The following is an 18,252-nucleotide window of genomic DNA, read 5'->3' on the forward strand; positions in this document are numbered from 1 at the left end:
TCACCACTATTATTCAAAATAGTTTTGGAAGTCCTAGCCACGGCAATCAGAGAAGAAGAAGAAATAAAAGGAATACAAACAACAGATACAAAAGACCTGTATGCAGAAAACTATAAGACACTGATGAAAGAAATTAAAGATGATACCAACAGATGGAGAGATATACCATGTTCTTGGATTGGAAGAATCAATATTGTGAAAATGACTATACTACCTAAAGCAATCTACAGATTCAATGCAATCCCTATCAAACTACCAATGGCATTTTTTACAGAACTAGAACAAAAAATCTTAAAATTTGTATGGAGACACAAAAGACCCCGAACAGCCAAAGCAGTCTTGAGCGAAAAAAAACGGAGCCGGAGGAATCAGACTCCCTGACTTCAGACTATACTACAAAGCTACAATAATCAAGACAATATGGTACTGGCTCAAAAACAGAAACATAGATCAATGGAACAAGATAGAAAGCTTAGAGATAAACCCACGCACCTATGGTCAAGTAATCTATGACAAAGGAGGCAAGGATATACAATGGAGAAAAGACAGTCTCTTCAGTAAGTGGTGCTGGGAAAACTGGACAGCTACATGTAAAAGAATGAAATTAGAACACTCCCTAACACCATACACAAAAATAAACTCAAAATGGATTCAAGACCTAAATGTAAGACCGGACACTATAAAATTCTTAGTGGAAAACATAGGAAGAACCCTCTTTGACATAAATCACAGCAAGATCTTTTTTGATCCAGCTCCTAGAGTAATGGAAATAAAAACAAGAATAAAGAAATGGGACCTAATGAAACTTCAAAGCTTTTGCACAGCAAAGGAAACCATAAACAAGATGAAAAGACAAGGGAGGGTGGGTGGGAGGGAGATGCAAGAGGGAAGAGATATGGGAACATATGTATATGTATAACTGATTCACTTTGTTATAAAGCAGAAACTAACACACCATTGTAAAACAATTATACTCCAATAAAGATGTTTAAAAAAAAAAAGATGAAAAGACAACCCTCAGAATGGGAGAAAATATTTGCAAACGAATCAATGGACAAAGGATTAATCTCCAAAATGTATAAACAGCTCATGCAGCTCAATATTAAAGAAACAAACAACCCAATCCAAAAATGGGCAGAAGACCTAAATAGACATTTCTCTAAAGAAGACATACAGATGGCCAAGAAGCACATGAAAAGCTGCTCAACATCACTAATTATTAGAGAAATGCAAATCAAAACTATAATGAGGTATCACCTCACACCAGTTAGAATGGGCATCATCAGAAAATCTACAAACAACAAATGCTGGAGAGGGTGTGGAGAAAAGGGAACCCTCTTGCACTGTTGGTGGGAATGTAAATTGATACAGCCACTATGGAGAACAGTATGGAGGTTCCTTAAAAAACTGAAAATAGAATTACCATATGATCCAGCAATCCCACTACTGTGCATATACCCAGAGAAAACCATATTTCAAAAAGACACATGCGCCCCAATGTTCATTGCAGCACTATTTACAATAGCCAGGTCATGGAAGCAACCTGGATGCCCATCAACAGACGAATGGATAAAGAAGAAGTGGTACATATATACAATGGAATATTACTCAGCCATAAAAAGGAATGAAACTGGGTCATTTGTAGAGGCGTGGATGGACCTAGAGACTGTCATACAGAGTGAAGTAAGTCCGAAAGAGAAAAACAAATATCGTATATTAACACGTGTATGTGGAACCTAGAAAAATGGTACAGATGAACCGGTTTGCAGGGCAGAAGTTGAGACACAGATGTAGAGAACAAACGTATGGACACCAAGGGGGGAAAGCAGCGGGGGGGTGGTCGTGGTGGTGGTGTGCTGAATTGGGCGATTGAGATTGACATGTATACAGTCATGTGTATAAAATTGATGACTAATAAGGACCTGCTGTATAAAAAAATAAAATAAAATTCAAAAATTAAAAAATATGTACAATAATATCAAGAAATATGAAATACTTAGGGATAAATCTGATAAAAGATTTATCCTTTTTTTCTTCAGTACAAAACTTATACACCGAAGACTACAAGAACTGCTGAGACAAATTAAGGAAGACCTGTATAAATGGACCTTATTCATGGGTTGGAAGGCTAAATGTTATTAACATGTTAGTTCTTCCCAAATTGATCTATAGATTTGATCCAATCCCAGTAGGCTCTTTTGTAGTAGAAATTGACAAAAAAATTCTAAAATTCATATGGAAATGTAAAAGACCTAGAACAGCCAAAGCAACTCAGCAAAAGCATAACAAAGTTGCAGGGCTAATCCTACCTGATTTCAAGAATCATTATAGGACTTCCCTGGTGGTGCAGTGGTTAAGAATCCACCTGCCAATGCAGGAGACACAGGTTCAAGCCCTGCCAGGAAGATCCCACATGCCACAGAGCAGCTAAGCCCGTGCACTACAACTATTGAGCGTGCGCTCTAGAGCCCATGAGCCACAACTACTGAGCCCCCACGCCTAGAGCCCATGCTTCGCAACAAGGGAAGCCACCACGGTGAGAAGCCCGCGCACCGCAATGAAGAGTAGCCCCTGCTCTCCGCAACTAGAGATAGCCTGCGCGCAGCAACAAAGACCCAACGCAGCCGAAAATAAATTAATTAATTTTAAAAAAAGAATCATTATAAAGCTATAGTTATCGATACAGCATGATACTGGCATACAGATAGACAAATATATCAATAGAACAAAACAGAGTCCAGAAATCAATCCAAAAATATGTGGACAACAGATCTTTTTCTTTTCTTTGTGGTGGATAACTAATTTTTGAAAAAGCGGAAAGCAATGCAGTGGAGGAAGGGTAGTCTCTTCAACAAATGGTGCTGGAACAGTTGGATATCCATACCCAAAAGAATGAGCCTGGATCCATACCTCCCACCACACACACAAATTAATTCAAAATAGATTAAAGACCTAAACATATAATCTAAAACTATAAAACTTCTAGAAAACCTTTGTGATCTTGGATTAGGCGAATATTTCTTAGATATGACATCAAAAGGACAATCCAGAAAGAACAAATTCATAAATTTGACTTCATCAAAATTGAACATTTCTGCTTTTCAAAAGACATTAAGAGAATGAAAAGACAAGCCACAGACTGGGAGAAAATACTTGCAAAGCACGTATCTGATAAAGTATCTGTATCTAGAATATATAAGAACTGCTTTTTTTTTTTTTTTTTAAGATTTTTAGAAATTTCATGTAATGTATGAAACATTTATATTAACATATTTCCATACATATTTCCATACAAATACAAATATAAGATTTTTAGAAATTTCATGTAATGTCTGAAACATTTATATTAACATATTTCCATACAAATAACCCAATGAAAGTTTAGTATTAGTTGTTTTGTTTGTTGTTTTATACTGCAGGTTCTTATTAGGCATCAATTTTATACACATCAGTGTATACATGTCAATCCCAATCGCCCAATTCAGCACACCACCATCCCCACCCCACCGCAGTTTTCCCCCCTTGGTGTCCATATGTCCATTCTCTACATCTGTGTCTCAACTTCTGCCCTGCAAACTGGCTCATCTGTACCATTTTTCTAGGTTCCACATACATGCATTAATATACGATATTTGTTTTTCTCTTTCTGACTTACTTCACTCTGTATGACAGTCTCTAGATCCATCCACATCTCAACAAATGACTCAATTTCGTTCCTTTTTATGGCTGAGTAATATTCCATTGTATATATGTACCACAACTTCCTTATCCATTCGTCTGTCGATGGGCATTTAGGTTGCTTCCATGACCTGGCTATTGTAAATAGTGCTGCAATGAACATTCGGGTGCATGTGTCTTTTTGAATTACGGTTTTCTCTGGGTATATGCCCAGTAGTGGGATTGCTGGGTCATATGGTAATTCTATTTTTAGTTTTTTAAGGAACCTCCATACTGTTCTCCATAGTGGCTGTATCAATTTACATTCCCACCAACAGTGCAAGAGGGTTCCCTTTTCTCCACACCCTCTCCAGCATTTGTTGTTTGTAGATTTTCTGATGATGCCCATTCTAACAGGAGTGAGGTGATACCTCATTGTAGTTTTGATTTGCATTTCTCTAATAATTAGTGATGTTGAGCATCTTTTCATGTGCTTCGTGGCCGTCTGTATGTCTTCTTTGGAGAAATGTCTACTTAGGTCTTCTGCCCATTTTTGGATTGGGGTGTTTGTTTCTTTAATATTGAGCTGAATGAGCTGTTTATATATTTTGGAGATTAATCCTTTGTCCGTTGATTCATTTGCAAATATTTTCTCCCATTCTGAGGGCTGTCTTTTCGTCTTGTTTATGGTTTCCTTTGCTGTGCAAAAGCTTTGAAGTTTCATTAGGTCCCACTTGTTTATTTTTGTTTTTATTTCCATTACTCTAGGAGGTGGATCAAAAAAGATCTTGCTGTGATTTATGTCAAAGAGTGTTCTTCCTATGTTTTCCTCTAAGAGTTTTATAGTGTCCAGTCTTATATTTAGGCCTCTAATCCATTTTGAGTTTATTTTTGTGTATGGTGTTAGGGAGTATTCTAATTTCATTCTTTTACATGTAGCTGTCCAGTTTTCCCAGCACCACTTATTGAAGAGACTGTCTTTTCTCCATTGTATATCTTTGCCTCCTTTGTCATAGATTACTTGACCATAGGTGCGTGGGTTAATCTCTGGGCTTTCTATCTTGTTCCATTGATCTATGTTTCTGTTTTTGTGCCAGTACCATATTGTCTTGATTACTGTAGCTTTGTAGTATAGTCTGAAGTCAGGGAGTCTGATTCCTCCAGCTCCATTTTTTTCCCTCAAGACTGCTTTGGCTATTCGGGGTCTTTTGTGTCTCCATACAAATTTTAAGATGATTTGTTCTAGCTCCGTAAAAAATGCCATTGGTAATTTGATAGAGATTGCATTGAATCTGTAGATTGCTTTGGGTAGTATACTCATTTTCACAATGTTGATTCTTCCAATCCAAGAACATGGTATATCTCTCCATCTGTTGGTATCATCTTTAATTTCTTTCATCAGTGTCTTATAGTTTTCTGCATACAGGTCTTTTGTCTCCCTAGGTAGGTTTATTCCTAGGTATTTTATTCTTTTTGTTGCAATGGTAAATGGGAGTGTTTCCATAATTTCTCTTTCAGATTTTTCATCATTAGTGTATAGGAATGCAAGAGATTTCTGTGCATTAATTTTGTATCCTGCAACTTTACCATATTCATTAATTAGCTCTAGCAGTTTTCTGGTGGCAGTTTTAGGATTCTCTATGTATAGTATCATGTCATCTGCAAACAGTGACAGTTTTACTTCTTCTTTTCCAATTTGTATTCCTTTTATTTCTTTTTCTTCTCTGATTGCCGTGGCTAGGACTTCCAGAACTATGTTGAATAATAGTGGTGAGAGTGGACATCCTTGTCTCGTTCCTGATCTTAGAGGAAATGCTTTCAGTTTTTCACCATTGAGAATGATGTTTGCTGTGGGTTTGTCATATATGGCCTTTATTATGTTGAGGTAGGTTCCCTCTATGCCCACTTTCTGGAGAGTTTTTATCAGAAATGGGTGTTGAATTTTGTCAAAAGCTTTTTCTGGAGCACAGGCTCCAGACGCGCAGGCTCAGTAATTGTGGCTCACGGGCCCAGCTGCTCCACGGCATGTGGGATCCTCCCAGACCAGGGCTCGAACCCGTGTCCTCTGCATTGGCAGGCAGATTCTCAACCACTGCGCCACCAGGGAAGCCCAAAAGCGCTTTTATTTAAAGAATCAGCTTTATTTTTTTAGAGCAGTTTTAGATTCATAGCAAAACTGAGTAGAAAATACACCCCTGCCCCTACCTCCATGCACATCTTCCCCCACTATTGACATCTCGCACCACGGTGGTACATTTATTACAATCAATGAACCTACATTTATTGACAATAGTACATCATTGTCACCAAAAGTCCCTAGTTTACATTAGGGTTCACGCTTTGTGTTGCACATTCTGTGGGTTTTCACAAATGTATGACACGTGTCGACCATTAGAGTAGCATACAAAGTAGTTTCATTGCTGTAAAATCCTCTGTGCTCTGCCTATTCATCCCTCCCTTACTCTCTAACTCCTGGCAACCACTTTTTACTGTCTCCATAGTATTGACCTTTCCAGAATGAATGTCATATTGTTGGAAACATTCAGTATGTAGCATTTTCAGATTGATTTCTTTCACTTAGTAATATGCATTTAAGTTTCCTTTCATGGCTATATAGCTCATTTCTTTTTAGCACTGAATAATATTCTATTGTCTGGATGTACCACAGTTTATTTATCCATTCACCTACTGAAGGACAATTGTGGTTGCTTCCAAGTTTTGGCACTTATGAAAAAAGCTGCTATAAATATCCATGTGCACGTTTTTGTGTGGATATGTTTTCAGCTCCTTTGGGTAAATATCAAGGAGCGTGATTGCTGGATCATATGGTAAGAGTATGTTTAGTTTTTTAAGAAATGGCCAGATGGTCTTCCAGAGTGGCTGTACCATTTTGCATTCCTACCAGCAATGAATGAAAGTTCCTGTTGTTCCACATCCTCACCAGTATTTGGTATTGTCAGTGTGTTGGATTTTTGCCATTCTCATAGGTGTGTAGTGGTAGCTCGTTGTTTTTTTTTTCATTGTTGTTTTAAATTTGCAATTCCCCAAAGACTTAAAGCACTTTTGAAGACAAGGATGGGATGAGGTTATAAGGAAAATCAGTACTACCAAAAGATTAGTGAGCAGAGTTGTGGCATTTAGTCCTCTTCTGAGATGCTGTGGGGGAACAGGATATATTTAGTGCCTCTCCTCTTTAGCTGGTGGTGTCTGTTTTTAGACAATAACTCTTCCAGAGAAGTGGTTAAAGATCGGGGGTGGGGTGGGGTGGGGTGTGGAAGTCAGGTCCTGAGGGTACCTCCGAGGCCTGGGAAGGAAGTTGCTTCCCAAGTGTGAGGCAATGCCTCAAAGTACCCCACTGGCATTGACAGAGAAGTAAGCCTTCCAGGAAGTTCCAGTAGCCCCACTGGGCAGCCAGTGGGAGAGTCATTTCCCGACAGTGGAAATCAGCCAGACTGACCAAAGCACTTGAGGGGCAGCTGTATTTAATGTGGCTGTGGGGGTGGGGGTGGCATCAGCAGGCAGTCTCTGGCAGTGGCTGCATGAAGACTTATGATTGTCACCTCAGTCAGAACATTGCATGTGGCCCTCAAAAGCACCATAGGACCTCTCGGACCTGACCTACTACGTCCTCTCTCCCTCATTTACTCCCCTGCAGCCACACTGGCTTCACTATTCCTCAAACACACCAGCATTGGTGCCACCACAGGGCCTTTGCACTTTCTGTTTCCCGACTCAGACCACTCTCCAGATAGCTGCATGACTCTCCCTCACTTCTTCATATATTTGCTCAAATGTCACCTTTGTAGTAAAGCCTTCCCTGGCCATCCTATGAATACTGCCCACTCTGGATCCCCTTTACCCTGCTGTACTTTCTCCCTGCTCCCCCACCACCAGCCCCATGGCTGTTAGCATCTTCTAACATACTGGATAATTTACTTCTTATGCTTATTGTCTCTCAGCCCCACTGGAATGTCAGCTCCACAAGGACAAGGATCTTTGTTTTGTTCATGGTGTTTTTTAAATCTTCAGTAGCTAGAATCATGCCTGGCATAGAATGGAGACTCAATACTTGTTGAATGAATGATTTACCCTTTACTGTATCCCTAGCATGCAGAATAGTATCTGGCATACAGTAGGGGTTCAACAGATGCCTGCTGAATGAATTGGAGCAATAGGGGTAACCTGGTGAGGACGTAGCTTTCCAAGTTGCTGGATACTTTCTCTCTCTGCTTGATGCTACAAACATAGAGATTAAGAGGCCCCAGTGTGGGAGTGGAGGGGAGCATTCCCCGGCTGAGGAAGCAACGTCAGAAATGAAGGGCCTACCTGTATATTTCTGCCACCAAACTCAGCCCCGCGCAGTAGTCCCAATCACCCAAATAATTCACTTCTCTCTCAAAAGGCAGAGAAGCTGCTTCTTGAGTCTGCTGCCACACATTCCTGGTTCAGTGTCTGGACAGTTTTTTAACAGAGGTTGCACCCTGCCAGGGAAACTTTTGGAGACTTGGCAGAAGAGGCAGATGCTTTTTCACCCACATCTTGCTCAGACCCTGTGATGTGGAAGAAGCCAGTCTGGACAAATTGTACGGGTCATGGTCCCCGGCTTGTGAGTGGTCTGTGGAGAGTTCATGGGCTCACAGAAGCTGTCGTTGCAGTAACCACTGCCGAAGGGGCAACACTGGCAGCAAGCACAGCAGCCGAGAAAACTGCACAGACTCAAAGGGTATGTGTACACAGTGAACAAGGGGCAGATTGGGAAAGCTTCCTGATATTGTCTATGCTTCCCGGAATGTAAGGAGCCCTGTCCTCAAACTGAGGGATCAGGAGGGATCCTCTCAGGGGAAGCATGTAAAGCCCCAATGATCTGCCCCGGGGGGACCAGGTGCTCTGCTGAGGGCTAGGCCTTCTGGACACAGGGCCGTGTGCAAGAACTTCAGGCCCCATTTCCAAAGGCAGGCTCAGGAGAAACATTAACTCCAGAAAATCAGATCTGATGAAAGATCTGTTTTAAGTGTCATGGCGCACAGAGGAGATGGAGGGATTTGTCTGAAACTGCCAGGTTATGCCACATTGCAGGGCAGACACATGGGACCAGGGCGATTCCCCGAGGAGCTTTCTGTCCTTCTCAAGGGCATTACCAAGATGGATTTATTATGATTTGGAGAAAGGAGGCGGCCTTCTTGACTGGGTGAAGCACGTAACAGCATAGGAAACTGATTTCTGGGTGTGCCAAATAGGGAACCTCTAGAACTCCCAACCGTTCCCAAGATTTTTTTAAAAATATTTATTTATTTATTTATTTTATTTATTTTTAAATTTTATTTATTTTATTTTTGGCTGCGTTGGGTCTTCATTGCTGCACGCGGGCTTCCTCTAGTTGCGGTGAGCGGGGGCTACTCTTCATTGCGGTGCGTGAGCTTCTCACCGTGGTGGCTTCTCTTGTTGTGGAGCACGGCCTCTAGGCACGTGGGCTTCAGTAGTTGTGGCACGCGGGCTCTAGAACACAGGCTCAGTAGTTGTGGCGCACGGGCTTATTTGCTCTGCGGCATGTGGGATCTTCCCGGACCAGGGCTCGAACCCGTGTCCCCTGCATTGGCAGGTGGATTCTTAACCACTGCGCCACCAGGGAAGCCCTATTTATTTATTTTTGGCTCACGCCAGGTCTTTAGTTGCGGCACATGGGATCTTTTTTTTTTTTTATAAATTTATTTATTTATTTTTATTTTTGGCTGCGTTAGGTCTTTGTTGCTGCGCGTGGGCTTTTCTCTAGTTGCGGCGAGCGGGGGCTACTCTTCGTTGCGGTGTGTGGGTTCTCATTGGGTGGCTTCTCTTGTTGCAGAGCACGGGCTCTAGGCGCGCGGGCTTCAGTAGTTGTGGCTCGCGGGCTCTAGAGCACAGGCTCAGTAGTTGTGGCGCACGGGCTTAGTTGCTCCGCGGCATGTGGGATCTTCCCGGAGCAGGGCTCGAGCCCATGTCCCCTGCATTGGCAAGCGGATTCTTAACCACTGCACCACCAGGGAAGCCCCATGTGGGATCTTTTAGTTGTGGCATGTGGGCTTCTTAGTTGTGGCACTCATGTGGGATCTAGTTCCCCGACCAGGGATCCAACATGGGCCTCCTGCACTGGGAGCGTGGAGTCCTACCCACTGGACCACCAGGGAAGTCCCCTAACCCTTCCCAAGACTAAAAATACAACTCAGCCTGGAATTCCAGGGCAGCGTGTGCAATCACGATGACGACTCGAGAACGAGCAACTGGGGGTGGGGGTTTGTTCTCTGGTATCTGCCTTAACAACCCTGTTTGGCTAATCTTGAAAACAGAGTTCTGGAATTAAGCAGGGACGATAAAAAAGAAGTAAATCGGTCTGTGTAAGTGTCCCTCATATTGGGGTTACTATACTGGAAGGTTTTCTAATCATCCCTTACCTTACTGGGCACGCTGATCTGGCCAACTCACTGTCTTTCTATACCTGCTCATTTTGGCTCAAAAGGGTAGTCTGCCTCTGCTTGGCAAGGACAGAAGCTCACCTTTATTATCCTGCTTGAGGGGGAAGGGTTTAAATTCTCCACAGCTGTGCTGTGTTCTGAAGCATCAGGAGTTTATAGCAGAAGCCTAGATCTAACTCAAATACCATTAATTACATCAATGACTTAGTGACTGGGGATGATTTAGAAACACTTGTGCCTAAAGTTCTGACTTCCCCTGATTTTTTTTTTCTTGTTGATTTTGTATGTTAGGCCATTAAACAGGAAAAAGGATTCTCTGGAACCCTTTAATGGAAAAAGGATAACCTTTTTGAGAATCCAGTTACCTGGAGCAACCAGAGAGATTCTACCCGAGATAGACAAAACTTTTTCACCTTCAAAGTTTTGGGACTAAAACGGGGGCCCCGAGATTAACTGGCTCCTCTGGAAAGTAGTGCTAACACGTCCCATTGGTGGGGAGAAGCCTCCCTTCCACTTGACTCCTGTCACAGGCTCAAGATATCCTCTGGGCATCTGCTCTGGACCAAAAGTAAAAGCAGAGCCTGCTAGATTCTTGCTCAGAAAGTTGTCCAGAGATGTGGTGTTCCAGAATCCCTAGTCTCTGCTCGGGGACAGTGTTCATAGCTTCTGGACTCTGATAGTGAGCTCGGGAGCGGATGGATCCTTCCACTTGGTGAGCAGCCCAAGCTAGGCGATGGGGCTGAAAAGACTGGTTCCCACCTCAATCAGCGCGGCTCCCATCTGCACTCACAGCTCAGCACACCATTTATGATCTCTTCGTGTTACAAAGCATTTGAACTGGTTTTTATTATATACTAACTTCTGGTAAACACTGGGTTTGTTTCTAGCCTCCCTTCTGGTCCATCCTGTCCCAGGGCTGCACTGCAAGTGGAGGGCGGAACCATGACCCCCCCCCACCTTCGTAAAGGCAGGCTTTTCACACTGTACGGGATTGGTAACAACCTGGGGGATGGGAGTGTGTCCACAGGTCAGTCCTCCGAGTCGCTGGGGCCCATGTACTGGCAGATGGCATCATAGTGAAGCTCCACCACCCGACTCTCTCTCTGCAGCTGCACAAGAGCCCGGCTCTGCTCTCTGTCCCGGTCCAGCAGGCGGCCCACCTAGAGTAGGGGCGGGTGGAGTCAGCAAGGCCAACCCAGACTCAGGGACATTCCCTGAGTGCTCCTGCGCCCATTCCCAGGTCTTGGACTCACCCTTCCAGCCCATGGCCCCAGAACCACCATCACCCGCTTGCCCTGGACCTTGGGGACCAGGGTCTCCAGCATGTCTTCCCTCAGGCCTGTGGATAAGGAGAGGGGAGTGAGGCCCGCAGCAAGAGCCAGCCCAGTCAGGGTCCTGTCAGAAGGGCCTTTCCTGTATTCCCTGGTGCCACTCTGTGCCTGTTGACAGATGCGAGGCCCCCACATCCATTTCACAGAGGAGGAAACCTAAGGAGCAGTTCCTGGCAATAGTTGTAATAAAGGGAGCATTTATGTATGATGATGATGGGTGGGGGTGATAACAGACACCATTTATTGTGGGCACGTTGTATGCCCTGCCCTGCACCGGGAGCTTACTCACATCCCTACAAGGCACCAGTTATAAGAGGGAGAAATAGGTTATCTCCATGCTAATTTTGCAGAAGAGGAAAGTGGGGCCCAGATATTCACCATCATGGAAGCGTCTAATGATATGTTAGAGGATGCTGGGCCTTGCAAAAAACTTAACTCTGTCCAACCTCCCGCCTTTGCCTGGGCCAGGCTCTTGGCCCAAGACAGCCGTCTCAGTCAGCCTCCAGGATGATAACGACCCAATGGCCATCCCTCAGACTCACCTTCCAGGACCTGGCCTTCATCTGTCCGACACACACAGGTATCTGGGCTCAGGACATCTTCGATTGTCATCTGGGGAAAGGGTCAGGGGACATGAGAATGTTAGAGAGCTAAGTGGGCCCAGTCCCTGGGGAGGAAGCGGACCCAGGTGCGGGGCTCTCACCTTGGTGTTGTAATACTGGCCACCCTTGTGCAGCTTGTCCACAAACCGCACACGCAGGTCCCTGTGCAGCCAGTGCTGACTCCTGGGAGCTGCTTTCTCACTCTTGGCTGCAGGCGCATCCTGTCTGTGGAGCGGGGCCAACACCAGGCTTAGTTCCTTATCAGAGGCACATTCTGGTCATCCCACCTTCGCCGATGTCTTAAAACCCACTCATAATGCCATTCCTAGTTCCTTCTAGGCACGTGCCTTGCCCTAGAAGCCTTCTCTGACTGCTGGAGCCTCCCCACAGCCCTGTCCCCTACCCCCATCTGAGATGCTCAGAGTCCCACCGGTCTGGATGGTGTTTCCGCTTCCTCGCTGAGTCCTCCTGCCGGACGTGGAGGTCCTGATGCTGAAGGGCCTTCCATGACGAGGTTGTTCCGTTCTGTTGCCTTGGGGAAGTTTTGCTCACCTGGCCTGTTCAAGGGGGTGTGGAGAGAACCAGGAAACAACCTCAATGTCTCCCTCTCTTCCCTTCCAGGCCACACCTCAGCCTCAGGCCACCTCCCATCTGCCAAAGTGCCCGTCTCACCAACAAGCCTTTGCCTGGGCTATTAGAATGCTCTCCCCTTCCTTTCAGCTGTCTCGGCCTCCTTCAGGAAGCCTTGCTCAACCACCCCAGCCCGTCCTGTCGGCACTTTCCTGAGTCAACTGCCTAGGGCGGGCTAGGGAGTCCTGGAGGGCTGTCGGCTCCCATCTTCTACGTGCCAAACTGATCCATCCTACTGACGTGCCTAGAATGCCTTTCTCCCCATCATGCCCTAGTCCTAGCTGCTCTCAGTCCCTAGCAAAAGAGAGGTTCACCACCCCAAAGAGACAAAGACATCCCAAGGGTAGGAACTGGTTTCCACACTTGTTCCTTCCTCCTCAGAAAGAGGCTAAAGACCCAAGGGTACTAGATCAACCTCTCTTCAATCAAACTGAATAAACCACTATGTTCATTCTTACCTCTTAACTCTGACCAGAAGTCATCCTTGCCAGGCAGACCACTGTCCTGCCCCTCTGCAGATCTAACCCCCCGCCCCAGGAATACTTCTCCAACTCCCCCAGCTAGGTTAAGAGGCTCACTCACTCGGATCCAAGGAGTTCTTGTCAAACTCCTGCTGGGAGACAGGCCGCAGGCAGTACTCACTAACTGTCACCATGCGGCTCCCCACAGCCAGACGGACCATGGCCCGAGCATTGTCAGGATCGAGGCCTTCCACCTAAAGTGTTGGGGGGGAAGAAGTGAGTGGACCTGACCCACGTTCCTAGGACCACGCTGTCCACCCTTACCTCTAATAGGCCTGACCCCTGTGCCTCTCCCAGCAGACTGTGGGGCTTGGATACACTTTAAGTATGTAATCCTCAGGGACTTGTGGCATATGGCATTCTCTCCCTTTTAGTTGAAAACTGAGGCTCAGAAAGGCCCAGCAAGTAGTCCTGAGTTACTGAATGAGGCGGCAGGCCAGGCAGTCCTGAAAGACAAGGACTTCCGGCCTTTATACCCCAAACCCAATTCTGCCTCCCTCTGACCCTCATGTCAATTTTCCCTGCTGCCTGTCTTGGGCTCCAGGCACATCTTGGTTCCTTACCTTCCCATAGAGGCCTCGGTGAGGGCCAGAAAGGACCGCCACAGCTCCTCCAGGCGCCAGTCCTTGAGGCTGGTCTTCCTTATCCTTCTCTGGCTCCTCATCTGGCCTCAGCAGGTGGTGGGGGCCGGTGGGGGCCAGGGCCTGGACCTCAGTCAGGTTGGCGCCCAGCCCTAACCCCCTGGGCCTCAGTGAGTTGACACGGGGCTTCACCACTCTGCAGGGAACACAGAATATGGGCTTGTTGGGGGGATGCATCAGTCTTCAGTGCTCCGTTCCCCACCCCTACCCCCAACCACCACCCAAATCCCAACCTATCGATATGTTTGAGAGTATCCTTCCCAATCTCATATTAGGGACTATTTCTGACCTGCAGAAATGGCAATTTTATTTGGTTCAACCTAATAACCTATGGTGTATAACATCTATGACACAGTATTTACAGTGGGATATGAGGCAGATCCCAATAACCAAATATACTAATTTTTCTACAGGGGAAACCATGACTATTCATACCAAGCAAGAGAAACAGATTGTAAAAAGCTCAATGTCAATTCAGTTCACATTTGGCTGCCAAATAGTTTATGAAAAAAAAAAAAGTTTGGTTTTCAGAATTCTTTAGAGTTTAGAACTGTGGAGAACGGATTGTAATCTGTATGATCATGATAATAGCAAGTGTTTAGCCTATGCTTATCTGGGGCCAGGGCCTGCTGTAAGTGCTTTATGTGTATCATTTCACTTAACTCTCACAACAGCCCTGGGAAGTCAGTACTGTTATTATCCCCATTTTTCAGATGAGGAAGCTGATGCCCAGAGAGGCAATCTTTACATAATAGGATCTCTTAATGGAGTTTCAAAGGGCAAATAGGAGGCTTAAACAGTAGTGGAAGGGGCTACTGAAATACATAGGGTGGTAATGTGCCCTCTCCCTGCCTGGATGGTTCTAAGTGGGCGGTAACCATGGGGGTCTGTTCCCTGGCCCGTCTGCTGTCCCCTGCCCCTACCCTAGAAACTCACTGATTGAAGGTACGGCCGATGCCCTCGCCAGGTTTCCAGCCCATGCCCCGCAGCATGGCCAGCCCATAGGCCTCTACAGGGACTGCCTCATAATCAGCCTCCTCCGGCACCTACGGGTTTAGGCAGAGGAAGGACGGTCAGGCTTGGCTTACAGTGGGCCCTCTGAAGTGTACTTGCTATCACCCACTGGGTGACCCTCGAGACTTCTTTTCCAGTCAGCTCAAGGGTGAATTTTTATTTCTTCTTGCCATCCCTCACTTTATTCCTCCATGTTCAGTCCTTGGACAAATCTTTATAAAGCACCTATTCTGTGCCAGCTACTGTTCTAGGTGCTGGGGATAAAACAGTGAACAAAATAGACAAAAACTCCTGCCCTTTGTGTGGCTTACATTCTAGTCGTGGAGACAGAATAAATAAAATTCATAAAACATGATATGCCAGGTAGTGATAAGTCATATGAAGAAAAATAAAGCAGGTTAAGGGGATGCAGAGGGCTGAAGAAAGGAGTGTCACTGAGTTGATATTTGAGCAGAGACCAGAAGGAGAGACAGAGGGAACCCTGAAGATAAGAGTCCTCCAAAGAGAACAGTAAGAGCAAAGGCCCTGAGGCAGGACAAGATCTTCTATGTGTGGAGAGAATTGTGAAAGTCAATCTGACTGAAACAGATGTGGAGGCAAAGAGGGGTGGTAAGGGATTAATCAGGAGAGCTGGGCAGGAGCCACGATAGGGTGGCAGCCACAGGGGGACAAGTGAGGAAGTTACTGCAATAGTCCAGATGAGAAATGCTGGTGGCTCAGACCAGAGAAGTGGTAGTGGTGATGGTGAGAAGTGGTCATATTCTGGATGTATTTTGAAGAGGAAGGATGGATGGAACTGTGATCAACTGAGATGCGGAAGGCTCTGAGAGGAGGGAAAATTAGAGAAAGGAGGCCAAAGCTGGAATAGGATGGAGAGTGAAGTGAAGGTCTTTTTAAGATGAAAGATACCAGAGGATGTCTGAAGGCTGATGAGAACAGTTCAGTTGAAAGAGTCTCTCTGGTGTGGGGCTATAGGAGAACTAGGACCCAAACAAGCATTGCCAAAAAATTGTGAACGAAGAGGTGAAAAGTAGGGTCCATGGGTATGAAAGACAGACTTGGTTACTTCTGTGGACACATCCCTCACCTCTCCTGTTATCACCTCCCATCATCACTCCCTCAATTCTTTATATTCGCTCTAGACACACCACAGATTGTCACTGATGGACACACACCATACCGATTTTCTGCCACCATGCCATTGTCTGGGTGGTTGCTGCCATTAGGAGCACTCACCCTCCTCTCCCCTCTCACTAAACCCTACCTGTCTTCCCGGCCTCACTCCTACCACTCTGATCTGAGTCTCCATCACCTCTAGCCTGGACTGCTGCTCTCCTTGCCTCTGCCTCTGCTTACTAGTCTGTTCTGCTCATAGCAGACAGAGAGAGCCTGTCAAATCATAAGTCTTGTCCCTTCTCTGCTCAGAGCCCTCCCATGGCTCTCATCCCACTCAGAGTAAAAGCCCAAGTCCTCACCGTGGCCCACTTCTGACCTCACCTACTACCCTTCCCTGTCACTCATTCCACTCCAGCTACGTTGGTCTCCTTGATGTTCCTCAAACACTCCAGGCAGAGTCTACCCTCAGGATCTTTACATTTCCTGTTCCCTTTGCTCATCTCCTTCAGATAATCCCAGAATCCAAGTATCTTTTCACACCTCAGTATCTGGATTCATTTGTTAATGCTTCCAAAAAGGATGGAAGGAGGCAGGGCGAGGCAGCAGCCCTTTAGTACACACACAGACTCTGCCTGCTGTGTGCAGGGACGCAAGTCCTGGCAGACAGGGCAGTGAGAGACTGGGGAAGGAGGGAGGCCAGGGGCCAGCTCACTGTCTCAGCCTGGGGTTCGCTGTCTGCCCCTTCCCCGGTGGGGGTGCATCCTTTCTGGATCATGGGGATAGCGAGCGTGGGGTCGACACCTGCATTCTCTCTCTCCTCCAGAGACTTCGTGGATTCTAAAGAAGAATGGGAGGGAGCAATGAGGTTCTACCCTATCCTTCCATTTTCCTCCCCTTCTTCCTTCACTAGGGCAAGGCAAAGGAGGGATCACTCACCCTCAATGAGCTCCTTCACAGCCTGGGACAGCATCCCATCCACCAAGACCTCAGTATGTGTGGATGGCCCAGGGGCCTGGGTCGGTGGCTGCCTGAGATGGCCATTCTGAATCAACGGGATGACAAGTTCCTTGGGGGCTTCTGAGGGCTGCACACTGATGTGGACACAGAGGGGGTGAAGTTGGGAGAGTAGCACAATCAGTGAGTTCTGAGCCACAACCCTTCATTCAGAAGAAACACAAGAGCCAAACACACCCCCAGCCCCATTGACTACACCCTCCCTTCTCCTGGCTGGCTCTCCTGTTATATCTCTGGTGGTGCTTTCTTTGGATCCTCTCCCCCATCCCCAACTCTTTTTTTTTTTTTTTACCACCCCCAACTCTTAAATGTCAGTGCCTTCGAGGAATCAGTCCTCAGTTCTGGACCCTCTGTTCATCCCAAGACCCACTTCCGTGGCTTCCACTATGACCTAAAAATCACCATCTTCAGCCCAGACTCTCTCCCCCGCTCCAGGCTCCACACCAGCCTCCTGGATGGTTGATTCTCTTCTGGAAGTCCCTCCCTCAGACTGTCCTTTCCGAATTAAGCTGACGATCGCCTCCCACAACCTGAATCTGCCACTCTATCCTGCTCCCCGTATGGGAGAAGCCCCATCGCTTCACCTGGGACACTAGGAGTCCTGTCATTCTCCCCTCCTTTCCTTCTTTCAGAACGCACGCTCCTCAGGGTTCTCAAGGCCTAAAGACACTCCCTCTCAGGAATACATCCTCTCCTCTCAATCCCCTCGGCCAACAGGTCCAATTTCCCCACCTCTCCTACTAACTCCCTCCTTCTGAGCTCCACGGATTTTCTCCGGCTGTGCTTCAGACTTCCCAGGCCACTGTCACCAAGACAATCAACTCAAGATTCCACCCTCCCGGAGGCACCCACCGCACCGCGTTCCAAGGGATGAAACACCCAGCGCTTCACCTCTGCAGCTCCCTCCCTTTCTCGGTCTTCAAGAAATCCTTCTCCGGAGCCGCGTCTCCCGCCAGCCGTCTCCGGGCGGACGTGCGATTGAAGCTGAATGAAATTGGGGCACTGAAGGCTCCCGCAGGCCGCAAAACACCATCTTTGGCGTCCGCCATTTTCCCCTCTTCCCAGGCCGGCGTGCTGCTTGCTGGGAAGTGTAGTTTGCGCTCGCTTTGCTGGGGCTTGACCACCAGTGCTTCAACTACCTTTCCTAAGAAACACTGTGGCACCGCCAGGCGAAGGCGGATAGGGGCAGTAGGAAGTAATTGCCGCTCTTTTTACGTCACAAGAGTGCGTGGCGCCAAGCGTACAGGGAAATGTAGTTCTTGGGGAAGGTAGGCGTGGTA

General features: G+C 46.4%; 1 protein-coding gene across 11 annotated transcripts in view; it reads right to left on the reverse strand.

Annotated features, from left to right (window-relative positions):
• GPKOW (G-patch domain and KOW motifs) overlaps positions 1 to 18,252 on the reverse strand; it is a 56,871-nt gene that overhangs the window by 21,411 nt on the left and 17,208 nt on the right. For 2 of the 11 annotated variants that reach the window (XR_014239553.1, XM_082376776.1), the window contains exons 1-11: positions 17,864 to 18,053; positions 16,895 to 17,049; positions 16,671 to 16,795; positions 14,765 to 14,874; positions 13,751 to 13,964; positions 13,249 to 13,381; positions 12,467 to 12,593; positions 12,138 to 12,261; positions 11,977 to 12,046; positions 11,357 to 11,442; positions 11,106 to 11,263 (exon numbers count right to left, since the gene is read on the reverse strand). Coding sequence is in view for 6 of the 11 variants with exons in the window: in XM_082376776.1 (XP_082232902.1) it covers positions 11,132 to 11,263; positions 11,357 to 11,442; positions 11,977 to 12,046; positions 12,138 to 12,261; positions 12,467 to 12,593; positions 13,249 to 13,381; positions 13,751 to 13,964; positions 14,765 to 14,874; positions 16,671 to 16,795; positions 16,895 to 17,049; positions 17,864 to 18,021 (1,434 nt within the window). In the remaining 5 variants the exon portion in view is untranslated. Of the gene's footprint in view, positions 1 to 3,249; positions 6,814 to 6,833; positions 9,154 to 9,173; positions 9,636 to 10,924; positions 11,264 to 11,356; positions 11,443 to 11,976; positions 12,047 to 12,137; positions 12,262 to 12,466; positions 12,594 to 13,248; positions 13,382 to 13,750; positions 13,965 to 14,764; positions 14,875 to 16,670; positions 16,796 to 16,894; positions 17,050 to 17,863; positions 18,054 to 18,252 lie in introns of those variants that run through there. The other 9 variants (XR_014239551.1, XR_014239552.1, XM_082376778.1 and 6 more) reach the window with 8 other exon arrangements.

This window comes from Balaenoptera borealis, assembly GCF_965194805.1.
Source record: "Balaenoptera borealis genome assembly, chromosome: X".
Taxonomy (NCBI): Eukaryota; Metazoa; Chordata; class Mammalia; order Artiodactyla; family Balaenopteridae; genus Balaenoptera; species Balaenoptera borealis.